Source organism: Amblyraja radiata, chromosome 12 (genome assembly GCF_010909765.2).
Source record: "Amblyraja radiata isolate CabotCenter1 chromosome 12, sAmbRad1.1.pri, whole genome shotgun sequence".
Taxonomy (NCBI): domain Eukaryota; kingdom Metazoa; phylum Chordata; class Chondrichthyes; order Rajiformes; family Rajidae; genus Amblyraja; species Amblyraja radiata.
In genome coordinates this window covers 41,548,008-41,575,136 of record NC_045967.1, presented here as the reverse complement: position 1 = coordinate 41,575,136, position 27,129 = coordinate 41,548,008, and the positions used below count along the sequence as shown (strand labels likewise).

The window sequence follows — 27,129 nt, the reverse complement described above, 5'->3', positions numbered from 1 at the left end:
CAGGCATATACAACAAAGGCACATAAAAATGTTTTGGTGGTTTGCGACTACAGAAATATGACCCTACATAGTAATACACATGGATAAATCTTCTGGGCTTGATTAGATATATCCAAGGACACTGGAAAGCTAGAGAAGAAATTGCAGGAGTCATCACTGACTTATATGAATCATTATTAGACACGGGTGAGGTGCTGGAAGACAGGAAAGTGAATAATGTTCTGCCTCGATTTTATGAAGGGCTGGAAGAAAAAATCTGGAACTACAGACCAGTAATGCTTAACATTTGTGGTAGGAAATTCTAATAATTCAGATAAGTGTGAGGTGTTGCATTTGGGGAGTCAAGCTAGGGCAAGAACTTCCCAGTGAATGATCAGGCCCTAGTTATTTTGTTGTAAAGCAGAGAGATCTAGGAGTACAGGTACACAGTTCCCCGAAAGCGGCATCGCAGTAAGAAAGGATGAAGAAGGTTTTTTGGTACATTAGCCTTCATCAGTCAGGGAATAGAGTATAGAAGCTGGGCTATTGGGTTACAGTTGTACTGATGGCGAGACTGCACTTAGAGCAATGTGTTCAGTTTTGGTCACCCTGCAATAGGAAATACGGCATTAAGCCGGAAAAAGTGCAGAGAAGATTTATGTACCAGTATTTGAGGGCCTGAGCTACAAGGAGAGAATAGGGCTTTATTTCTTGGAGCGCAAGAGGCTGAGAGGTGATCTTATCGAATGCATAAAATTATGAGGGAAATTGATTGGGTAAAAGCACAGAGTTTTTTTTCACTGGGTAAGAGAATGAAGAACTAGAGGGGATGGATTTAAGGTAAGAGGGGGAAGATTTAATAGGAAACTGAAGGGCAACTTTTTCACAGAGGGTGGTGAGTATGTTGATTGAGCTGCCGAAGGGAGGTACGATAAGACCAATGAAAGATATTTGGACAGGTACAAGGATAGAAAAGGTTGAGACTGATAAGGGCCAAATACAGGTAGATGGGGCTAGCTAAGTTAGGGTATCTCAGTTGGCATGGATGAGTTAGGCCAAAGGCACTATTTCCATACTGCATGATTCTATAATTTGAAGAAGCTCTTCACTGTTCATCATTATTTAAAGGATCTAAATTAACAGGTGTTTGCAGTTGGGCAAAAGAATGCCCCCAGGATACCATATTTTCTTCCAACCAGACTGATAATTCCTTTACTCCCATCCATCTTCCTTACTTCTATCCAGTTTTTAAATTCCATACTCAAATGTCTCTATCTCATATTTACTATTTTATCAGCCAAACTGAACAACTGAATTGTACATATGATTGTACATCTGAATTGTACTATGATTCTGTGATTTCTGCATCCACTGTTTAATATCGCAAACAAACTATGTTTCTTTTAAGATTAATACTGGCCTGTTTATTGAACACCAACTGCTCCTGTAACCAGGTAGAATATCTGACGAGTTAATCTGCTCTGTCCTATGATGAGTCACACAGCACAGAACAGACCTTTCAGTTGATCACATCCCTGCCGACCATTGATAACTTATTTATACTAATCCCATTTCCCAGCACTTGGCACATGACTTTCCATGCCTTGGTAATTTAAGAGCTTGACCAGATATGAAAAGATAATCAGAATACTTGCTTCCACTATTCCTTTAGTCATAGAGATAGAGACGCAAGTATGGAAACCAGTCTTTCAGCCCAGCGATTCCACACCTTCAGGCAGTGCATTCCAGATTCAATCACCCTCTTCCTGATCATGTCATAATTGATAGGAGTAGAATTAGGCCATTCGCAAGTCTACTCTGCCATTCAATCATGGCTGATCTATATCTCCCTTCTAACCCCATTCTCCTGCCTTCTCCTCATAACCTCTGACACCTGTACTAATCAAGAAATTTGACCTGATCCCCTCTAAACCTTATACTGCTTACCTAAAATCTAAGCCCTCCGATCAAAGAAATCGTGCCAACTGTTTTTGACTAATCCCTGACTTTCCTGGTGTAGAATAATTCTGTCGTCAGTTGGTCTTGGCATCATGTTCGCCACAGCTAGTGCTCTTCTCCTTGGAGTTACCAACCTTATCCCTGCTGCCCTCTTGAATAAAAGTATCACATTTGCTGTCCTCCAGTGACTTGACACATCACCTCACCAGATTTAAAAATCGGTTGTAACCTTGGCAATCTATTTTCTTGCCTCCCAAAGCAGCAGCCTTCACATAGGATAGCAAAATCTACAGAATTTAAATGAGTATCTGCAACTTTTTGTGTGCGCAATCATAGTTGAATTGGTCTTGCACTTGAGGAAATTTGTTTAAAACTCTTTAGGTGCTATATTTAGGTGTGCATGTACATAACAAGAATGAAGTCAAGATTGACTCAACCCACTGTGAACTATGGATTTGTGCTTTCTTTCTTTCTTTCTTGGAGTGAACATTGAATCTGTACAATGCTCCAATCTTCAGATGATATTCCATAATAACAGAGCTAAAAAAAATCAAACAAAACATTGATTTCTTTTCCAGAAACTTAAAATTAAAAATATATCTGATTTAATTCACAAGCATGGTTAATATTTTAAACCTGTTTCTTCATAATGTTCTTTGCTAATGTCTGGGCGTGACAGATTATTTATATACTTTATGATGCGTGTTTTTTAATGTGGAAAAAGCGATGAGAGAATGCGTTGAATTTGTTTCAAAAGGTAGACAAGTAGCCCAAGTTAAAGAAGCAATGCAATCTTAACACTTGAAACAGGCTCTTTTTGTTTTTTGGTTTTTAAGGGAAGTGAGCATGGCATCAACTTGTCCTGCCTTAATTATTTGTTGCCATCTTTTAATACCTCATCAGTTTTCATTTACAAGAAAAAACAAAGCATAAGAATTATTTCCCTTAATTTATTGTTTTCTACTAACTTTTAAATGTTGCCAAGCACACTAGAGGTAAAGCTTCCAAGAAATGTTTTAGGTATCCAATCACAAATTTTGGCTTAAAAGGGGTACCTTTACAGTCCACCATCTAACAGGAATTGGATAATTATTTTCTTATAAGAACAAGACTGCAAATGCTGGTTTACAAAAGGAAGCACACCAAATACTGGTGTAACTCAGTGGGTCAGGCAGCATCTCTGGATAAGATGGATAGGTGAAGTTTTGGGTTTGGATCCTTCTTCAGACTGATTGGAGGGGTGAGGGGGCAGGAAGAAAGCTAGAAGAGTAGAGGGCAGAAAAACAAAGGCAGGTGAGGGGTTGATAGGTAGACGGTTGGACAAACACCCGATGTGAGACAAAATGATTAGAGAGTTGCGAATTGAGAAGATATGGTGATTGATGAAGTTTGAATTGTTTAGGAATGTAGATTGAGGGATAAGTACAAGGTCAGTGAGCAGGAGAGGGGGCTATTGATGAATGAAAAGTGGTGCAAGAGAAAGGAAGAGGGAGCATTTTGTAGAGATTACCTAAATTCAATGTTCATACCATTGGGTTGTAAGCTGCCCAAGTGCAATATGAGGTGTTCTTTCTGCTCTTGTCGGCCTCAAAAGGCAGTCCGTTTATGTTCCAATGTTACAGACCAATTATCGGTTGTCTATTTCTACAAATATTGAGTGTTCCCAGCATTTTGCATTAATATTTCAGATTTTCACTGTGTTGTTTTACTTTGATTTTCATACTTTCGTTCCTTGGTCCATATCAACGTGAATGCTAAATGGTTACCGAATTAGAAAGGCTGTCCATTTTGCATTGTATATATTTTTGTACGGCCTTGAGACCAGTTATCCGGTTGTTCTTGACATTAGTAGGAATGTCTAATCAAGTTCCAGTTGGAAATATCTAATATTTTGTGTTTCTATAGAGTTGAAAAAAAAGAGAGGGCAAGATTAAAAACGGTGAAATTCCATTCCCGTCCTGGAGTAATTGAAATGAAAGGGGTAAGTTGAACTCAAACACAGATAACCAGTATTTGGGAGATTTCAGAAGTTTGTGACCTTTTTTGCTCGATTGTGTGTCATCTTCCAATCGCATCACCATTTCCCAGATCCAGTCACGTTTCACAACTCTGTATGCTGATTGGTAAATTTGTATTATACGGACCTGAAGTACCAGGAGAAAGATCAATTAATAGTAATCCATAAGGTCTGCAAAGGTGTTGTTCATTGTTGTGATGTGTGGATGGAATGAGCAGATGTTAGAGTAGCTTTGCAGATGGGACCAGTTGAAGCCACTTCTCTGGGTGACGAGCACCAAGGGAGTAAGCATGGACTGACAAGCCTTGCCTGATTGCGGTTGCATGAATGCATTGTTCCATCATGATAAAGTTCATTGATAACCTTTTGTTAGCCTGTAAATCTTCTGATTTGTCCCAGGCTTCACCTTAAATTTGACACATGGTCTCGTGCTCCCACTTGAAAACAGTTCTTCATTCTGTACTTTCATTCCTGCAACAAAAACAAAATAAAATGAAACCTCCAAGTTCATAAAAAGTGTTCTGTTTCAGTATCTGGTTATTGAGCTGTTGAGACCAAAGAGACAAGAGATCATAGTCCTGATTTAATAGGAAGAAATATTTAAAAGGAACCTGAGATGTAACCTTTTTACATAAAGGCTGGTGGGTGTATGGAATGAGCTGCCGGAAGAGGTAGTTGAGGCGGGTACCATCGCAATGTTTAAGAAACCTTTAAACAGGTACATGCATGGGATAGGACTAGAGGGATATGGGCCGAACACAGGCAGGTGGGACTAATTTAGATGGGACATGTTGGTCGATATGGGGAAATTGGGCTGAAGGGCCTGTTTCAATGCTCTATGGCTCTATGACTTGAGTCAGTGAAATGTCTTGTCAATATGTGCTCGCATTTATCCACATTATCATATTCGTGCCTTGTCTTGCTCTTTTCTCGGATGCACTCATTCCCACTCTAACACATCACATAGGCCCCCAGTTGAGTTCTCCCTTGCAGTCACTAATTCTCAGATCTGACTCTTCTTCTAACAAATGAGATACATCACCCTCACAGATTAAAGAGAGAATCCCAGATAATGGAAAATTATAACAAGATAATTCCTCACAAGGGCAAGAGCAACCAAATGGATGGGAGTGTAGCTTTGAGCTGACCCTTTCTGGCAGATGCACAGATCCTTCACCAGACAACTCCACTCAACTAGGTGGGTGGCCTTGTAGTGCACCATTCACTTAGCTTAACATCCAGGGACATTTTGAGTGCACTGATTTTTACTCCAATCTTACAGCTTACATTGTCATTTAAAGATAAAGAATCTTCTCCCATTTCTGTTTTCAAACTTGCTTTTCAGAGATAAAAAGTCATAGTGTATTTTAACCTGCATGTGTATGACCATTTTATTATAAATGAATACATCTCTCTTACCTATGAGATCTTTCAGGACTGCACTTTTTCAACCATTATCATTACTCAATCTAAAATCTATTTGCACCTATTAAAAGAAGTTCGGATGCAAGCTTTGACATATCCAAAAATGTACTACCTTGCTGTTTTAGCATGCACCGATCCCAAAATTAATTATTTTATTTCTCATTTCTCATTTCTCAGACCCATTCAAATTGTGATGTCAGTTCTTTAGCTGAGATCAGACTGAATATGGGAGCATAGTCCCTGTATTAACTCTAACATGTGGTTTTGCAAACCCTGGCTAATGTGACCTTTGCTTTCAATAAAAGAAAAGATTAGGTTTGGAAAAAGGAAGTGGTCTATCATTCAGTGACAGTTTTGCTGCCTCCTGGTCCTCAGAGACTCAAATTTAAAATTCACATCCTAATTTTTTTATGATTTAATGGCCTTGAAATCTCAGGATTAAACCATCTTCAGCCCCATAAAACTTCCAAGAAACCTGTTTTTCCATTCTCTCTCCCATCTCCATTGGAAACATCATTTTGTACCTTTTCCATTGTTGCCTAGATTGACTAACTGGGTTCAACTGTGTTTTAATACCTCCTTAAGTACCTCTGCTTTTCCATTCCCCGTTTCCTTTGATGTTCCCTTTATTCACCATTATCATGAACACACTCCCCCCACCCCCATGTCTTTTATTACTGCATCTGTTGTTGACTGATTACGTAACTGCAAAATGCCTTGAGATATTATATTATAGGTGGTGTGTAAATGCAAGTTCTTGGCAATGGTGTACGGCTGCTCTAAGCTCTTTAAATATTTATTGTGAACAGAAAAACTCCTTTAGCAGAATTGCATATTTTCAGATTCTTGCTGATGACACATCCCCATCCATCTAGTACCTGCTCATGCCTGCATGTCATCTAATAGTCATGATTTCCAATATTGTCTTTTGATGCATCTGACTTTTGAGGTTTTTATCGCAATATGATTTTAAAGTATCTGTTTCATTCCAGACCAACATTCTATAAATTTGAAAAAGCAAGATACTATTTTTTTTTTTTAGTAATCTGAAATGAAAGCAGAAGATGTAGGAAGTACGCAGCATTGTATGTGGAGAACTCTGGAGAAAATGTTTTTTTCTCTGTCATGGGTGTTGCCTGACCTCGGTATTTCCAGCATTTATCTGTTTTCTTTCATTTCCAATATTATCTCTGGGTGTGTGAGGAGACGCATCAAAATCATCCTATTCTTTGTTTATCATAGACCTTGGAAATGAGGGAGGAGAGATGTAACTTTAGGGGGGAGTTTATATGTGGTACCAAATGGGGGATATTCCCCTTGGAAGGCTGTAGAGAAATGTACAAGCTGGTGCTAACTATGTGGTGTGTACTATTCGGGGAATGTTGATACATTGTAGTGGGGAGCATCACTCATGGTTCATGTTATGGCATAGAAGCGGTTATTCCTGGGTTGGAAGTAGATGGGTAGTATTATTTGCATCTTTTATCTCATTGTAATATTGTCCTGGGAGGAGTCTTTTTAAGTAATAGATCATAAGCTTGTTAAGTTAAGTTAGAACTTTGGTTTGTTTTAGATTTTTTTTAGTTTTACGGAAACAGGCCCATCGGCCCACCAAGTCAGCGCCAACTAGTGACCGCCCCTTACACTAGTTCCATCCTACATACTTGGGACAATTTACAGGTCAATTAATCAACAAACCTGCATGTCTTTGGAATGTGGGAGGAAACCAGAGCACCCGGAGAAAACCTTCATGGTCACAAGGAGAATGTACAAACTCCGTGCATACAGCACCCGTAGTCAGGATTGAACCTGGGTCAGTCGCTGTAAGGCAGCAACTCAGTCGCCGTAGACACAAAAGGTTGGAGTAACTCAGCTGGACAGGCAACATCTCTGGAAAGAAGGAATGGATGACGTTTCGGGTTGAGACCCTTTTTCAAACCCTTCTCCAGTCCTTCTCCAGAGATGCTGCCTGTTCCGCTGAGTTACTCCAGCTTTTTGTGTCTTATCTTCGGTTTAAACCGGTATCTGCAGTTCTTTCCTACACAACTCTATCGCCAAGCCACTGCGCCACCCAAATGGTAATTAATTAGCAAGGTGATTTTTTGGAATGGCAGAAGCTACTGAAATCAAAATATTTTGCTGCTCTTCTGGCTGTGATACGTCATGGCTACTTTGGATCTACATTAAATGGAATTTTTTTTTCTTGAGTTTCACTAGTCCAAAGCCTTTGGGACTCCTGTCATGGTACTTAACTTCAACAAGAGTATGAAAAAGATTAATGACTTCCTCTGACTGCAGGTTTAGTTGTGATCTTGAAGTGAAATTTGAAGTGATTCAGACTAACTAGGAAGGGAACATTTGCAATTGGCTACACTTGTGCTTCATTTGAATTGGCTCAGTGCAACCAAAGTGCCCGTGCAGTGCAGCTCAATTGCTTAATCCTGCGGCTGGTCTGGAATGGTTTCATCTATTACTTTTTTTTCTATAATGTTATCATTTCAAACATTCCTCTTTAGTTAAATCTTGTAAACCTGGTGATGCAGTGACTTTAAATTGAGATTTTTAAAATACTTCTTCGGTAGATGCCACAAGCAGATATCAGCTTATGTTAAGTAATAGTAATAATGAATGGGGATGGAGGCAGATAAAGGGGATTAGCTGGGTAGGTCTATGGAGTGAGTTGATGCTGTGTAGGTTGGGATCTCTACAGAGTGAAGGAGATCATTAATATCAAGCTATTGACTTAAAAAATCTGCTCTTTGTCCACCTTGGTGCATTTTAATATCTTGTAACTACATGCAACAATTAAATACTCTCTTATATTGAAATTACCTTTGTTTCTGCAATGGTCCAATTTAGAAGATTGAGACCACATGTGTCCATTTAAATAATTTGAAGGTACATACCAATTGGACCACGGGTATTGCTAATTATCTGACTATGGTTGGAAAATCCCGGTCAACATGTACTGGACTGTTCTACTGGTTAGCATGGCTATCTGTTGACATTATGAACCATTCACTGGTCATGGATTTCATTCGTACAATATCAGAAAGACAGAATTCATTTTATACAAGCATCCCAAGCACCTTATAGGGACATGATGTTTCAGTGCAGATCGATCCTACATGAAATGCTGGAAATGGAGGGTGTACATATGCTTGATATTTAATCAATGCTTCAGTGTTTCTAAAGAGCCTAAATGAGTAATGGGGAACATTCATTTATTAAAATGTGACTGCCCAGCTATGTTAAAGTCAAATTTGGATGGCTATCTCCAGAAGATGAGACATGCAGTGCAGAAGCCAAAGTTCACTTGTATCTAGAGGGTCACTTACCAAGTCACTGCTTTTCCATATTTACAACATGTTTTGCATGAATGATACATCCATTTGTCCTCCTGTGTCCTCCATCCTCTTCTCCTTCACAGTCATCCAGAGCCAAGCGTAAAAAGAGCTTCCTCTTGTCTCGAAAGCTTGCCTTCTACAAGAGCAAAGAGAATATTGTGCAGGAGCACACAGGTGACCATGACCGTAAGTAACTGTGTAGGTTTACATGAATTCTGATTGGAAGGAACAGGGTGCTGTAGCCATTAAAGTAACATGTCTGTACTAAGGTTCCAGTGTTCTCATCGGGGCCCCAGCAGTTTCACACTTGAATAGATTTACAAAAATTTTACAATGAGCAGATTGAGACATTGTATTTTCACATTAAAAAAATTGCTTTATTTTATTAATTTGTACAAAAATTGTCATCATAGAGGCAAAATTATATTTGTCCAATCTGTTTCAAAACGAACACACAATTTCAATTTGACATCCTTGCAATTCAATATGAAAGCCGATTGTGTACCAAATAAGAGCACTGACATCCTTATTACTAACTGCAGTGGTCCTGATCTCTGTCTCTATACTGCTCTTTCACTGCAGGTCCAGCTGCTAATTCACTGCTCTCCTCTCTTTCTGTATCTCTGTTTCTGTATTATTTCTAATTTTTTGCTATCCGGTGATTGGATCCAGGAGTTCCCTGGATTGAGTGATGACTATTACGGGATGAAGAACCTGAGTAAGTGAGAGACTAGTATTTGTGAATGTAAAATCACAAACATCTGAGTTTAAACTGTGTTAATGCCACACTTCATTTTCTTGCTTCCACCGTCACCTCAAGTGATTTAATTAATTCTCCCAATGCCATACGTCCTTTAGGCCAGTCTTCCTTTATTATATCATCTTCATTATATAGAGACAACATTGCAATTTAAGCTAGTTAAAAATTCTGGGTTTTATTCGCTGTTTCATTCTACAAAACCATATTGCACTATATACATATTATATTAGTGCAACCTAGATCATAAAAGAGAGAACAATGTCCTTGAGTTTTTAGTTGAAAAATGTATGAATAGTTTCTGTAAAAATATAAGTTTTAGTGACAGTGTAGTTTGTATGCAGTTTATAAAATGAGAATTGAAAAGTGAACAAGAGTCGCTGTTTAAAGTTTTGTGGATATGCTTGTTGACAGGCACTTGCAGTCTACTTGCTGTGGTACTTGCATGTGCTGGATGAGTCACACAGGGAGTGATGCTTACCCTGCCATAAGAACAGTTACAGCTGGACACCAAACACCAGGCCAGGGCAGATTTGCAAGAATAAAATGAACATCGTCTAAATATTGGTGGCATCGCAGAACAAATTAATTTTTCAGTAATGAGTAGTGGAATCAAGAAGCAGAGGACATAGGTTTGTGAGAGGGAAAATATTTAATGGAAATCGGAGTGGCAATTTTTAAAAATGCAGAGTGTGGTAGGTATATGGAACAAGCTGCCAGAGGAGGTAGTTAAGGCAGGTACTATATTGTACAACATTTAAAAGACATTTGGATGGGTACATGGATATGCATTTAGAGGGATATGGCTGAAATGCAGGCAGGTGAGACTAGTATCGATGGGGCACCTTGGTCGTCATGGGCAAGTTTGGCAAAAGGGCCTAATTCCATGCTGTGACCCCTAGAGGGACACTGCTATATTCACACTAAACTAGGAATAGCCTAGATCCTTTTAAAAAATATTTTGGGCCCACAACTGACACCAGGTAAAGGGTAACAGATAAAGTGTCCTCCATAATGTTTGGGACAAAGACCCATCATTTATTTATTTGCCTCTGTACTCCACAATTTGGAATTTGGAATAGAAACAATCACATGTGGTTAAAGTGCACATTGTCAGATTTTATTAAAGGGTATTTTTTATACATTTTAGTTTCGCCATGTAGAAATTACAACTGTGTTTATACATAGTCCCCCCTCATTTCAGGGCACCATAATTTATGGGACACATGGCTTCACTGGTGTTTGTAATTGCTCAGGTGTGTTTAAATGCTCCTTAATGCAGGTATAAGAGCGTTCGCAGCACCAAGTCTTTCCTCCAGTCTTTCCATCACCTTTGGAAACTTCTATTGCTGTTTATCAACATGAGGACCAAAGTTGTGCCAATGAAAGTCAAAGAAGCCATTTTGAGACTGGGAAACGAGAATAAAACTGTTAGAGACATCAGTCAAACCTCAGGCTTACCAAAATCAACTGTTTGGAACATCAATAAGAAGAAAGAGAGCACTGGTGAGATTACTAATTGCAAAGGGACTGGCAGGCCATTGAAGACCTCCACAGCTGATGACCGAAGAATTCTCTATAATAAAGCAAAATCCCCAAACACCTGTTCGACAGATCAGAAACACTCTTCAGGAGTCAGGTGTGGATTTGTCCTCAGAAGATTTCACGAACAGAAATACAGAGACTACACTGCAAGATGCAAACCACTGGTTAGCTGCAAAAATAGGATGGCCAGGTTACAGTTTGCCAAGAAGTACTTAAAAGAGTTCTGGAAAAAGGTCTTGTGGACAGATGAGATTAAGATTAACTTGTATCAGAGTGATGGCAAGAGCAAAGTAAGGAGGAGAGAAGGAACTGCCCAAGATCCAAAGCATACCACCTCATCTGTGAAACAGGGGTGTTATGGCTGGGCATGTATGGCTGTTGAAGGTACTGGTTCACTTATCTTCATTGATGATACAATTGCTGACGGTAGTAGCATAATGAATTCTGTAGTAGCAACATGACTACTTTCATTTACATGACATTGCTGTGTCCCAAACATTATGGTGCCCTGAAATGGGGGGACTATATAATTTCTACATGGTGAAACCAAAATGTATAAAAATGGCCTTTATTAAAATCTGACAATGTGCACTTTAACCACATGTGATTTTTTTCTATTACAAATCTCAAATTGTGGAGTACAGAGACAAATAAATAAATGATGGGTCTTTGTCCCAAACAACTGTAGTTTTGCAATATTAAAAATCAGGTGTTGATCTTTGATCTGAATGTTCTTCAAGTCCACGTGAAAATATTCAGTGTGAGGATTGTGCAGGAACCTACCATGTCACAATTTATTCAGAAATGTGCTCAAAGGACGATCTGGCCATCTGTCATTTGCTCCTTCGTAAGCTGTAATACTGACAATTTGCTTTTTATTTTTACAGAGTGTATGACGTCCAACACCAGTGACAGTGAAAGCAGCTCCAGTAAGTAACTCCTAAGGTATTCTTCATCTATTTCCCATCCTTTATTAGAATTCGGTTATACAGTGCCCTCCATAATGTTTGGGACAAAGTCCCATCATTTATTTATTTGCCTCTGTACTCCACAATTTGAGATTTGTAATAGAAAAAAACACATGTGGTTAAAGTGCACTTATCAGATTTTAATAAAGGCCATTTTTATAAATTTTGGTTTCACCATGTAGAAATTACAGCAGTGTTTATACATAGTCCCCCCATTTCAGGGCACCATTATGTTTGGGACACAGCAATGTCATGTAAAGGAAATAGTCATGTTTAGTATTTTGTTGCATATCCTTTGCATGCAATGAGTGCTTGAAGTCTGCGATTCATGGACATCACCAGTTGCTGGGTGTCTTCTCTGGTGATGCTCTGCCAGGCCTGTATTGCAGCCATATTTAACTTTTGCTTGTTTTCGGGGGTTAGTCCCCTTCAGTTTTCTCTTCAGCATATACAAGGTATGCACAATTGGGTTCAGATTGGGTGATTGACCTGGCCACTCAACAATGTACCATTTTGTAGCTTTGAAAAACTCCATTGGTGCTTTAGCAGTATGTTTGGGATCATTGTCTTGCTGTAGAATGAACTGCCGGCCAAAGAGGTTTGAGGCCTTTGTTTGAACTTGAGCAGATAGGATATGTCTATACCCTTCAGAATTCATTATGTTACTACCATCAGCAGTTGTATCATCAATGAAGATAAATGAGCCAGTACCTTCAGCAGCCATACATGCCCAAGCCATAACACCCCAACCACCGTGTTTCACGGATGAGGTGGTATGCTTTGGATCTTGGGCAGTTCCTTCTCTCCTCCATACTTTGCTCTTGCCATCACTCTGATATAAATTAATCTTCATCTGTCCACAAGACCCTTTTCCAGAACTGTGGTTGCTCTTTTTAGTACTTCTTGGCAAACTAACCTGGCCTTCCTATTTTTGCGGCTAACCAGTGGTTTGCATCTTGCAGTGTAGCTTCTGTATTTCTGTTCATGAAATCTTCTATGGACAGTGGTCATTGACAAATCCACACCTGACTCCTGAAGAATGTTTCTGATCTGTCAGACAGGTGTTTGGGGATTTTTCTTTATTATAGGGAGAATTCTTCTGTCATCAGCTGTGGCGGTCTTCCTTGGCCTGCCAGTCCCTTTGAGATTCGTAAGCTCACCAGTGCTCTCTTTCTTCTTAATGATGTTCCAAACAGTTGATCTTGGTAAGCCTAAGGTTTGGCTGATGACTCTAACAGTTTTATTCTTGTTTCTCAGTCTCATAATGGCTTCTTTGACTTTAATTGGCACAACTTTGGCCCTCATGTTGATAAAAAGTTGTGGAAAGACTGGAGGAAAGACTTGGTGCTGAGAGCTCTCTTATACCTGCATTAAGGAGACAATTAAACACAACTGAACAATTACAAATGCCTGTGAAGCCATGGGTCCCAAACATTGTGGTGCCCTGAAATGGAGGGAGTATGTATAAACACAGCTGTAATTTCTACATGGTGAAACCAAAATGTATTAAAATGGCCTTTAATAAAATTTGACAATATGCACTTTATCCACGTGATTGTTTTCTATTATAAATCTCAAACTGTGAAGTACAGAGGCAATTAAATAAATGATGTTGTTTTGTCCCAAGCATTATGGAGGGCACTGTACCTACAAGTTTTGTCCTTGGATGAGACGGCCACTCCAAAAATTAATGATGCACACATGATGTGGAAACTACTTAACATTTGATGGTTGAAACTGAAATTATGCCATCAGTCCAGGCTACCTTGATCTGAACTAAAGAGGTTTTACTTAGTGTTATTGGAGCTGAATAGAGACAGGTTTTCAACGAACAGTTGACCTGGACCATTTATTTTGATGTATTCCTCCAACATTGAGCAACACTGTGCAACCAATAAATTCTGTGCTGGAATAAGCAGTTCAGCCCAGAAGTTGAAGAAGGAGCACTTTACTGTTTTTAATTTGTTCCACCTTCAATTTGCCTTGCATGAGATATTTACCAGAGACTCAATCTATACCTTTCGGGTTTTTTAAACGACAAACTCTCATGAGCACGTCCATTAATAACTCTTGAGTATTCCAATTACTACGAGCTAAATAGGTAGAAACTAAATTTCTACTGTGCAAGCAGGCAGTACAGAAAATTGATGACTGTTAGATGGGAAAATGGAAGGATGAGGAAGGGATGACAAATTAATGAGAAGAGAACCATTTGTAATGTGTTCCTATTATTTTACAGAGGGCCAGGATGATGCAGTTCTGTCCTATGAGGCAGTGACACGCCTAGAGAGTAAGTAGATATTTTCATTATTTTTAAATTGCAGGAGGTTGTAATATTATGCATCAAAAATAGTGTAATTATTTGGGTAGGTCTAATAAAGTGATGGAATGTGATTTTAGATCTGATGTAAATGTTGTTATAATTTAACAAGAGGATGATCAAGTCTGCAGTGGCTCTAGAAGGCAAATGATCAGCATCTCCTCAAAGACAACTAGGGCTGAAAGGAATTGTTGGCCTTAATAATGTTCTCAGAATGGAATAGTAATTTTCTGAACTAGCCTGGAAACTGACTGTTGTGAACTTTCTGTGAAATTGCAGTCTTGTTCTTAGAGCTCCAGTTTTGCTTGAAACAGCTACCTGTGTAACTGCCTTCATAATAGAATGAGGCTTTTCCTCTTTTGCTGTTGCCAGACAGGCCATCTTGTCCTTCAAGTCTTTGCTACTATTCATTAAGATCATGGCTGATCTTCAATGTCAGTGCAATTTCCCTGCATTTTCACCACTCTTCTTGATTTCCTTATCTGGAAATCCATCAACCCGTATGTTGAACGAAGCTAAATGATTGAGCATTCACAAACCTCCGGGGCAGAGAATTCCAAAGATTTGTCACATTCTGCATGAATATAAGTACATTACTTATGACATCTTCAAGTCAATGTCGTTTTTACCTTGCACACTAACATCCAGTTAATAGTTACACATAAAAAATGGGTGTCTCTGCAGCTATCCCTGGGGATGAAAATTAATCACCCATTACAAATCTCTGCTTTCTATCCTTCTGCAATTTTCATAATTTCCTATCTATCCTACTGCTAATAATGTCTTCACCAACTTTGTTACCACTTTACAAAAAAATACATGGGTTAGTTAAAAGTAGGATTTGTCTTTAGAAATCTTTAATGAATCAGCCATTTCCACTGTCTGTTGTTTTTTAATTTAATTATTATTTCAAAAAGCATCCCCAACACCAAGCATGTAAATCAGCATGTAGTTATTAGGTATGCCGTTGCACTGCTTTATGATCAAGGGTGTCACATTTACCACCTGTTTATTGCTGGCATCAATTCAATTGTGATATTTGTTACATTCGGTGAGAGAGATGTTGCAAAAATAGACCTGTCCCTTGCATGTGAATGGCTGCAAAAACAGATGAATAGCACAGCCTCTGAAAGGAATCACTTCAGGTGATAAACAGATTGTTCTTTAATGTCTTTTAAAGTAATTGAATGAGGTCAACACAACGTACAAGAAATCTACAATTTCAAGGGCATCTGCATTTCCATTGATTTAAAATTATATAGAACATAGAACCACATGGTGCAGGAACAGGCCCATCAGCCCACAATGTCTGTGCCAAACTAATCTTATCTGCCTGTGGATTATCAATACACCTCCATTCCCAGCATTTCCATGTGCCTATCTAAAAGCTACTTAAACACCACTATTGTATCTAATGTGAATGTAAAGTTTGCTTATATAGTTGCACATTGCTAGACAAGAAAATCTGTGCAAACTCCAGAGGAAGTAAAAAAGGAAGAAAGGCACCCAACTCTCACTTTACTGAGACCTTCCAAGTACAGCCTTTCAAGGCTTACATAAGATGGGAAGTTCACTCTTTAGGGTGTTGAGTCTAAAAGACCCGATGTTATCAAACAGACAGGTTTTGAACAGACAGCCTTTATTGTTTTGAAAATTCTCGCAAGAAATTATTTTACATATTAAGTCATGGGATGTGAGTACAACTGAAGATGTAAATTTAACTCTGCGGGCAGTTAATAGTCAATGACATTGGTGCGTCAGGAGTTGCATATAGTTCATGCCAGATAGGGATGGTAGATTTAATTCCCTAAATAAATTTGTAAATCGGATATGTCTTTACGACAGTCGCGTACTTTCATGGTAACTTTTATTGATACAGCCTTTAAAAAATGTTGCCCTATTACTTGAATTCAAATTCCTCAACTACCATGATGGGATTTAACGTTGTGTATCTGGGTCAGTGCACCATGAGTTTCGATGGTACTTCCATATCTTGTTCTTTGGCATTAATTATATGATTTATTTAATGTGCTGTTTGTGATGAGTTGGTTATTGCCCAAACTATTCTCACCAGCAGCAGCATTAAAAAATATTCAACTTTGGACTTTGAGCGTCAATGGCAAAAAGAACATTTATTGCTTTTCCTCAGTTATCCTAAGTAGATGGCTGGCTGCCTTTTCCTTAATAACAGTTAGAGAATCAGAAAGCACAGATACAGGTCTTTCGGTCCAACTGCCTTGTCAACCTTTAAACACCCATTTACACTAATCCCATGATAATCCCATTATTTTCTCCTAAATTTGATATTATATTTGCTATGTCGCTCTTCCAGGGAGATGCTAAATGCATTTCGTTGTCTCTGTACTGTACACTGACAATGACAATTAAAATTGAATCTGAATCTGATCTGAAATTCTACCACAACATCATACATTGGGGCAATTTACATTGACCAATCAACATGTGTGCACCAAGTAACATATTTTGGGATGAAAGAAGAAAGTGGTGCACCCGGGACGCATTGGCGATCATTTTCCAATGTTTTATAGATTCTGGATCAGTTCCTATGGATTGGAGGGTAGCTAATGTTATCCCACTTTTCAAGAAAGGAGGGAGAGAGAAAGCAGGGAACTATAGACCAGTTAGCCTGACATCGGTGGTGGGGAAGATGCTGGATTTGATTATCAAAGATGTAATAGCATCACATTTGGATAGCAGTAACCGGATCGGTCCAAGTCAGTATGGATTTACAAAAGGGAAATCATGCTTGACAAATCTTCTGGAATTTTTTGAGGATGTAACAAGTAAAATGGACAAGGGAGAGCCAGTGAATGTTGTGCACCTAGACTTTCAGAAAGCCTTTGATAAAATCCCTCACAGGAGATTCGTGGGCAAAATTAGAGCACATGGTATCGGGGGTAGGGTATTGACATGGATAGAAAATCGGTTGGCAGACAGGAAACAAGGAGTAGGGATTAATGGGTCCCTTTCAGAATGGCAGGCAGTGACTAGTGGGATGCCACAAGGCTCGGTGCTGGGACCGCAGCTATTTACAATATACATTAATGATTTAGATGAATGAATTTAAAGTAACATTAGCAAATTTGCAGATGACACAAAGCTGGGTGGTAGTATGAACTGTGAGGAGGATGCTATGAGGATGCAGGGTGACTTGGACAGGCTGAGGGAGTGCAGCGTAGGTTCACAAGGTTAATTCCTGGGATGGCAGGACTGTCATGTGATGAAAGAATGGAGCGACTGGGCTTGTTTTCACTGGAATTTAGAAGGATGAGAGAGGATCTTATAGAATAGAAACATATAAAATTAAGGGTTTAGACACGTTAGATTCGAAAAACTTTCCCAATGTTGGGGGTGGTCCAGAACCAGGGGCCACAGTTTAAGAATAAGGGGTAAGCCATTTAGAACTGAGACGAGGAAAAACTTTTTTACAGAGTTGTGAATTTGTGAAATTCTCTGCCTCAGAAGGCAGTGGAGGCCGATTCACTGGATGCATTCAAAAGAGAGTTGGATAGAGCTCTTTGGGCTAGCGGAATCAAGGGATATGGGGAGAAGGCAGGAACTGGGTACTGATTGTGGATGATCAGCCATGATCACATTGAATGGCAGTGCCGGCTCTAAAAGCCGAATGGCCTACTCCTGCACCTATTGTCTATGTATCTGAAAGAAACACATTCATATTGAGATTCTATGAGAAAATGTGCCAAATAGTTGAAGAGTAAAGGGCCTGTCCCACGAGCATGCGACCTGCATGGGGCAAGCGCGACCAAACCGGAAGCGGGGGCCGCGCGGAGGTCGAGTGATCCCCGTACAGGGCCGGTCCCACCATCATGTGCCTGCATGTGGCGAGCGCGACCAAACCGGATGCAGGGACCGCGCGGAGGTCGAATGAGTGACGTGAAGTTCGAGCGAAGTCCGCAGGAAGTTCGCGCGTGACGTAAGGCGTCGAGACGCTGCGCACACCCGTCGAGGCGGCTGCGGGCCGGCAGGCCATTGCCGCGCGGAATTTTATGAACACGGTCAGTTTTACGGAGCCCCGCGTGATGGCGGGACCAGCTCCGCCAAACTCCACTATAAGGCCCCGCGAGGCCGTACGGCTCAAGCGACCACGTTAGGTCGCGCTTGTCGCATGCTCGTGGGACAGGCCCTGAATTTGAACTAATGTTTTCCTAATGCATCTCCAGACCTTGTACTCATTGAAGAGGTTGCAGGTTCGTGAAAGATTCTCATTAAAAAGTTTGGACAGTTATGCAAGGTATTTTGTATACACTGCAGCCCTGCACTGCATACATTGAGTGGAGCTTTACCTGTTTGATCCTGTTGGCTATGTTGTTTTAAGGTTGTCAGTATAAATGTCGGTCTCTAATCTTTGTTTTTAAATTTCAGTTCACTATGCTCGACCAATAATAATTCTGGGACCAATGAAGGACAGAGTCAATGACGATCTTATCTCCGAATTCCCAAATAAGTTTGGTTCTTGTGTACCTCGTAAGTACTACTGAAATTTGATATTGTAAATGACATTAAACTCATCTTTTTTGAATCTGTTATCATGGAACTTTCCACATCTGCATATTTCGTTTTAGACGAACATTTATTTTCTATTCATAGAACATGAATGGGTTAAAATGTGAATCTGAGGGAAGTATAATTTCTCTGTTCATTTATCGTGAATAAACTGAATCTACTGGAAGGACATGTAATTGCTGACTGTTATAATAGTCAATGGGTCTTCCACTGTGCTTCTGATGAGATTAATGTAAGAGCAGGTGCAGCTCCAAGGAAATTCTGGCCAAAGACAGTGGAAAAGAAGAGAAAATGGTCCAAGATGAAAACACAGTCCTGCAAAAAACGTATAAAGGGGGACCTCTAGTGGCCATAATTTGATGCCCAATGTCAGTGCTGTAGTGTAAACCCTAGTTATGGAGGATCATGGGGGTGGGGGGGGGGGGGGATGGTGTCCGTTATTGCCGATTATCTGCTATAACCAAGTAAGGGATTCGCTCCACCACTTAGTTCACTCCGTGAAATAACAGGTTGTTTTCAAAGACAAAGTTCTTTTGCAACAGCTAAAAAATTATTTTTGAAGATAAAAATACTAATGGTTGTTTGTTACATTGTTTAATAGAGGGTCATTGAACAAATGTCGATCCAAGCAATTGCTTGTGAATTTCAATGATCTCCTGTAGTGTAACTAGCAGCCTGTGTTCTTAAAGAGATAGTAGTGTGAGATTACTGTGGGGACGTTCCATCCGCTGGAACCAAAATCTGTTATAAAGAGGTATGTGATAACAAGAGTAGACTGTATTGGATTTTAATTACACATCTTATGAGATGGTCTGTTTTGCTCTTTGTACCAGGTGCCACGTTTGGATAAAAATCTATTTAGTCCCATTTTCCTATCCTCTCCCATTGCAATCTTATCAAAGTAGCACCTTCATTTTAAAATCTATTTGTTTTTTCCCCCCTCCTTATCTGACACCATTTCCAAGCCAATAGCTCTGAGATAAGCGTCCTCTGTTGGAACTACCTGTGCATCTCCAGTTTTAGTCGGCCATCAATTTAGTTAGCCCATCAATAGTGGCTGTGCCTTCTTTTGCCATGTGAATTCTGGAATGCCCTCCTTAAACCTGCCTGCTTGTCTCTCTTTCCCAAGGTACTACTTTAAACCTACTTCTCACTCAATGCCAAATTTTGTGGAGGGGAGAAGGTAGTAGAGGGAGAACGATGAAACTTAGATAAGGAAGAGCAGAAAGAGTTTTTATGGTGAAGCATTTGGAAGAAGCATTAACATTGGCATGGGCATATTGGACCAAATAGCCCATTTTCTTTATGTATATTTTATGCAATTAATTAAATTAAATAACTAATCACATTAATCAACTTGTTTTGCTGCCTTTCAGATACCACCAGATCAAGACGTGAAAATGAAATTGATGGGCAAGATTACCATTTTGTAACTTCTCGGGAACAGATGGAAAAAGACATTCAAGACAATAAGTTCATTGAAGCAGGGCAATATAATGACAATCTTTATGGGACTAGCATTCAGTCTGTTCGAGCTGTAGCAGAGAGGGTGAGTACAGTTGAGGGATATTAAAATGTTTTTATTGACTGTTTACAAAGGAAAGCCTTGTAATTGAAGTTTACTTTAATCATACGCTAAGATACTGCCCATGAACTACAAGGGAAATTGTATGGGAAGCTTCCAGTAAAAAGAAAATCTAGTCTTTCACCATATTCACTTCACCATAAAAATACAGATTCATTTTGTCATTGAATAAAAAAACACATAGCAGCAATAACAATGGTAGAAAAAATAAATAGATGCAAGATTAAATTTGTCTTTCCGGTAAAAGCATCAAAATAAATTGTCTTTAGGATATTTTCTAGTGACCATAGACAGACCCATACAAAATGATACACCTGGCACCATGAAAAAATTATCACCACTGGCAACTGTTTTCACTAAAAATATACTTGTTGTTGTCTACGATGGTTCCAAAGGTAAATTACCTGCATAATGCAAAGGTTCTATTATCCAGACAATCAATATGCTGCTAATTATCAGCTGGCCCAGTCTGCTCCCTTGGTGCCGCACTTTGGCAGCCTGGACTGTTCCCTCAGAAGCGCCAGTTATCAGAGCATTCTGGATTGTAAAATGCCAGACAGCAAAGCTTTTGCTGTTCTTTGAGTACTTTTTTCTGCACATTCTGTACCTTCCTGCTGATCTTCTATTCTTGAGATTTTCACGTTGATAAGTATGCCGAAAAACAAAAAGCCAGAGTCATAGTGAGTCATAGAATCATACAGTGTGGAAACAGGCCCTTGGGTCCAACCTGCCCACACCAACCAACATGTCCCATCTACACTAGTCCCACCTGCCTGCGTTTGGCCCATATCCCTCTCAGTCTATTCTATCCATGTACCTGTCCAAATTATTCTTAACCTTTGCAATGGTACCTGCCTCGGCTACCTCCTCTGGCAGTTCCTTCCATACACCCACCACCCTTTGTGTAAAAAAACAAAAACAAATGGTAAATGTATCCCCTCTCATCTTAAACCTAAACCTATGTCCTCTGGTTTTCAATTCCCCTACTCTGGGCAAGAGACTCAGTGTTAGACACAAAAAGCTGGAGTAACTCAGCAGGACAGGCAGCATCTCTGGAGAGAAGGAATGGGTGATGTTTCGGGTCAAGACCCTTCTGAAATATCACCCATTCCTTCTCTCGAGATGCTGCCTGTCCCGCTGAGTTAGTCCAGCTTTTTGTGTTTATCTTCGGTTTAAACCAGCATCTGTTGTTCCTTCTTACACGAGAGACTCGGTGTGTTTACCAGATCCATTTCCTCACGATTTTGTATGCCTCTATAAGTTTGGTTTGATTTCTTGTTATCATGTTAACCAAATCAGTTACCACTGCTTCACATGCTTTGTGGTCTTAGTTTGGGTGTGAGGTAGTGCCAGAAAGAATATTTGAGTCGGCTATATCTGCTGACCAATCGTAGAAATTAACAGCACAGGAGACAATTGTCATCTGTGCCAGTCAAAAGTGGAACCATGTGAGCAACTCCCACTCCCCATCTGTTGGTCTGTAGTCTTTTAGTAATAGCTCTTCAAGTGCCATCTGGGTATATTATAAATGAACAATGATTCTTGCCACCATTACTCTTTCAGACAGTGAGTGCCAGAATCCCATCATTTTCGGAGTAAATGTTATCATAATTTCTATGCTAATTGTTTCAGTTAACTTTTATGTCCCCTAGCTATTGGTCTCCCAGCCAAGGAAATTGAACCTTCATCTTCATTTTTTCTCTCATAATTTATCACACAATCCCTGTATCATCTGTCTTGTCTCATTGAGTTGGATACTCGGCAACATGCACTTACATTTCCTCTACGCATTCTTGTCTGATTGCATCTGTTGTGTTGTGACCAAAATTGCACACGGCATTCTGGCTATGTCCTTGTGCTTTATATTGTGGTTCTAGCATGATGTCCCTGCTTCTGTATTTGCTTCAACCAATAAAAGTATCCAGTATACCACCTTAACCATCTTAACTACTCATCTTGCTGCACTCAGAGATGTGTATTCACACACTTCAAGATCTGTTTTAATGTACTTTGTAGCATTTTACCATTTAACAACAAGGTATTTCCTTGATTGTTTGCCCTTCTCATTTGCATTACCTCTCACTTTTCCAGAATAAACTCCTTGGTTACTATGGTTGCCACCTAAACAATCCATTGATATGTTTCTGTAACCTTGCATTTTCTTTCTCAATATCACCGAGATTGTCAATGAAACCAAAATTGTTAAGCTTTATATTTTAGTTCAACTGATTAATGTTATTAAAATACACAGGGTCTGGTGCAAAGCACCTTGGAAGCTCATTGCACACAGTCCTCTAAGCCATTAAAACTTGTGTTGAATATTAACCTTTTAAAATTTTCTGATTTATTGCATTTTTCAATGAATTCCATAGACTTTTACTTGCCTTATCTATATCCAATGTGAGACTTACCTTGCTGGGATTACCTTGCTAGGATTCTTGAAGGGAAATTTTTAAATGCACTTGCCTCTTTATTCATTGATTATCAAATATTACCTTGCCTTGGTTAACCCATGCAGGTTGCCCTGTGTGGCTCTAAATACTGAGTTATCCCCCAATTTTACAGGGTTCGATCATGACCTTCTGTGCAGTCTGTGTGGAGTTTGCACATTCTCCCTGTGGCCGTGCTTTCTCTCTCAACCTAAAACACGTGGATTTCTAGGTTAATTGGCCTTTGTAAATTGCTTCTTCTCTGTAGGGAGTGGATGTGAAAGTGGGATAACAAAAACACCTAGTGTAAACAGATACTTGATAGTCAGCATGGACTCGATGGCTGAAGGGCCTGTTTCCATGCGGTATTTTCAATCAATACAATCAATCAAAATGGATTGGAAAATGATTGTTGGAGCTAATAGCATTTTATCAATTGCTTCTTTATGGAATGTAGGATATACAGAACCGTACAGTTCTTGGAAGAGGCCCACTCCACCCACAATACATGATGCCAAGTTAAACTAATCTCTGCCTGCACGTGTCATGTGCCTATCTAAAATCCTCTTCAATGCCACTATCATAACGATACATTTTACAAGAGCTATTTAATGTCCTATGTTTTTCAATTCCAGTATTTGTAATACTTAATGTTTAATTTCATTGTTTGTAATCAGACAAACAAAGTATTCATTTAGAATCAAACATGTCTTCTGTTTCCACATACGAGCCAAAAATGTGTGTTTTTTTTGTGATAGACTATCGTATTCAGCCCTTATGACCTTGTTAATTAGTTTTGCTTTTAGAGATCACCATCAGGATGCATATGTTTAATTAACTTCAGGAGAGGATAGCCAAATATATATATTGATTATCTAGCCTTGTAATCTTAATTTTTGAATTGCAACCCATTTCATTGACTTCACACAATTGACATTGTCACTTTCTTCTGTATAGGGAAAACACTGCATCCTTGATGTGTCTGGGAATGCGATTAAGAGGTTACAGCTTGCACTACTTTATTCCATTGCCATTTTCATCAAACCCAGATCTGTGCAATCCCTCATGTAAGTATGCAATTTTCTCTCTGTGGCTCGAAGAAAGACCATTTTAATTCTAGTATCATGTATTCTAATATTACATTTCATTTATCTGGCTCCTGGGACCAAAGTTGTAAAGAAAAGTAAAGTAGGTAGGTTTACTGAATATTGTCCTCTTGAATAATGCCTTGACGTGAAGCTTTCAACCAGTCACTGTTGGGGGATGAGGATGAGTTGTATTTAGTGGTTATTAAGGTTTTCCCTGTGGCTTGGTATTCCTTAATGTAAAATTTAATAAATTCAGTCCTAAGGAATTAGAGTTGATAGAACTTTATATATTCCTTGCTGGAGAGGCTTCCCGTTAGACTTAAAATAAATTAAACTTTCACTATTCGTTCCTCATTGGAAATTTAGTTTCTTGTTGAGACATACAGTAGTTACTGGAAATTTTTGAATATTTTCGATTGCTTTAAACCTGTGTGAGTAGTAATTAGGACCACCTGGAAGTCACTGACTGCATCTATAAATGACATTCACTCAAATGCCAGCAGGTGAGCTTCCAGCCAACTTATCTTCACAGCAAGGAAAGAAAATGCACTTAATTTCAATTCCGCCTTTACAAATTATCTCTTTCAAGAACACTTCTTGACTTGAGTTCCTAGATCAGTTAGTTACTTTCAATTTCAATTTCAAAATTGGTACTAAATATCTAATATGCCGCAGGTGGTCAGCACTAATTCTATACTCGTGGGCGGGGGGGGGGGGGGGGGGGTGGAAACCAGAGCAGTTGGTCAACAGGGTAGAGTTATGATAAGTCTCAAAGGAATGATAGACAGGGGCAGGTGTAAGAACATGGTGAATTGATGGGCTGCAATGTGGTTATTTTAATGTCAGTATTATGGGTAAAATGGATGAACTTGGACTCTGGATCAATGCAAGGAACTACAATGTTGTGGCCATTACGGAGACTTGGTTGCAAGATTGGCAGCTCAATGTTTCGGGATTTTGATGTTTCAGACAAGATGGAGAGGTGCAGGAGTTGCATTACTAATTAGGGAGAATATTGCAGTGGCACAGAGGAACAAAGTGGAAGGTTCATCCACTGAGCCGATGTAGGTAGAGTTCAAAAATAAAAAAGGTGCAAACACTGCAATGAGATTAAATTTTAAGTTTACATGGAGATAGAGGAACAGATTATGGAAAAGGGTAGTCCCGGAGGATTGGATAGTAACCATGTTTTTTCCTCTATTTAAGAAGGCAAATAGAGATAATCCAGGATATTATGGAACAATGCGCCTCATGTCAATGGTAGGGAAGGTATTGGAGAGGAAGATCGATGAGGGTAGAACAGGAGACGTTGTAGAGGCATTTGATAAAGTCCCTCATCTGGATCTTATCCAGAAGATTAAAATGCATGGGATTCCTCTTCATTCGGATTCAGAACATTTTGCCCCTCTCATCTTAAAGCTATACTTACTCGTAGAAGACAGTTGTGGTGAAAGGATAACGGCAGGTGAAGTTTAATCTGAGCAAGTGTGGGGGTGTGGGGTGTTGCACTTCTAGAGGTTGAATGTAAAGGGAATGTATTCAGTTAATGGCAAAACCCTTCAAAGCATTGAGAGATCCTGAGGTTAAAGTCCATAGCTCCCTGAAAGTGGCAACACAAGTATATAGAATGGTAAAGAAGGCATATAGTATCATCTCTTCTTTGGTCGGACATTGAATATAAAAGTCAGGAAGTCATGTTGCACCTTTATATGACTTTGGTTAGGCTCCATTTGGAGTATTGTGTGAGGTTCTGGTTGTGTTACATTACAAGACGGATGTGGAGGCTTTGGAAAGTGTGCAGAGGAGGCTTCCCAGATTGCTGCTTGGATAAGAGGGTATTCGCTCTGAGGTGGGTTGGACAAATTTGGGATTATTTTCTCTGGAATATTGGAAGCTGAGAAGAGACATGATATAAGTATATAAAATAAGCGCCATAGGTACCCTCAGAATTGGCTTACTCAAGGGTGTTATTCTGACTAGAGGTTTATGACCAGTGGTATTCTTTAGGGATCTGTGTGCAGGGACCTATATAAACAGCTTGGAATAAATGTATTTGGACTGGTTAACATGTTTGCATTAATTGCAGACACTGAAGGACATTAAAGGATAAAACACAATATAGATCCGTTACAGATATTGTCAGTGAAAATGCAGAGGGGAGGAGAAGGTGCCGAACAGGTTTACATGGAAAATAGGCGCAGGAGTAGGCCATTCGGCCCTTCGAGCCATTCAATGTGATCATGGTTGATCATCCAAAATCAGTACCCCGTTCCTGCTTTTCCCCCCCATATCCCTCAATTCCGTTGCCCTAAGAACTAAATCTAACTTTCTCTTGAAACCATCCAGTGAATTGGCCTCCACTGCCTTCTGTGGCAGCTAATTCCACAGATTTACAACTCTTTGGGTGAAAATGTTTTTCCTCATCTCAGTCCTAAATGGCCTACCTCTTATTCTTAAACCGTGACCCCTGGTTCTGGACTCCCCCAACATGGGGAACATTTTTCCTGCATCTAGCCTGTCCAATCCCTTAAGAATTTTATATGTTTCCATAAGATCCTCTCATTAACGGGTCCCTTTCAGAATGGCAGGCAGTGACTAGTGGGGTACCGCAAAGCTCTGTGCTGGGACCGCAGCTATTTACAATATATATTAATGATTTAGATGAAGGGATTAAAAGTAACATTAGCAAATTTAGCAGATTACACAAAGCAGGGTGGCAGTGTGAACTGTGAGGAGGATGCAGGATGACTTGGACAGGTTGGGTGACAATAGACAATAGGTGAAGGAGTAGGCCATTCGGCCCAGCACCGCCATTCAATGTGATCATGGCTGATCATCCACAATCAGTACCCCGTTCCAGCCTTCTCCCCATATTCCCTGACTCTGCTATCTTTAAGAGCCCTATCTAGCTCTCTTGAAAGTATCCAGAGAACCGGCCACCACCTGAGGCAGAGAATTCCAGACTCACAACTCTCTGTGAGAAAAAGTGTTTCCTCGTCTCCGTTCTAAATGGCTTACCCCTTATTCTTAAACTGTGGCACCTGGTTCTGGACTCCCCCAACATCGGGAACATGTTTCCTGTCTCTAGCATGTCCAAACCCTTAACAATCTTATATGTTTCAATAAGATTCCCTCTCATCCTTCTAAACTCCAGAGTGTACAAGC

The 27,129-nt window shown here is 39.6% G+C and overlaps 1 protein-coding gene across 9 annotated transcripts in view; it reads left to right on the top strand.

The window, feature by feature from the left end:
* Positions 1-27,129, top strand: part of dlg3 (discs large MAGUK scaffold protein 3) — a 418,354-nt gene that overhangs the window by 377,225 nt on the left and 14,000 nt on the right. For 6 of the 9 annotated variants that reach the window (XM_033030629.1, XM_033030628.1, XM_033030630.1 and 3 more), the window contains 7 exons: positions 3,844-3,919; positions 8,811-8,913; positions 11,917-11,958; positions 14,237-14,287; positions 18,722-18,823; positions 20,239-20,411; positions 23,834-23,943. In XM_033030629.1, coding sequence (XP_032886520.1) covers positions 3,844-3,919; positions 8,811-8,913; positions 11,917-11,958; positions 14,237-14,287; positions 18,722-18,823; positions 20,239-20,411; positions 23,834-23,943 — 657 coding nt within the window. Of the gene's footprint in view, positions 1-3,843; positions 3,920-8,810; positions 8,914-9,399; positions 9,446-11,916; positions 11,959-14,236; positions 14,288-18,721; positions 18,824-20,238; positions 20,412-23,833; positions 23,944-27,129 lie in introns of all 9 variants that reach the window. The other 3 variants (XM_033030632.1, XM_033030627.1, XM_033030625.1) reach the window with 2 other exon arrangements.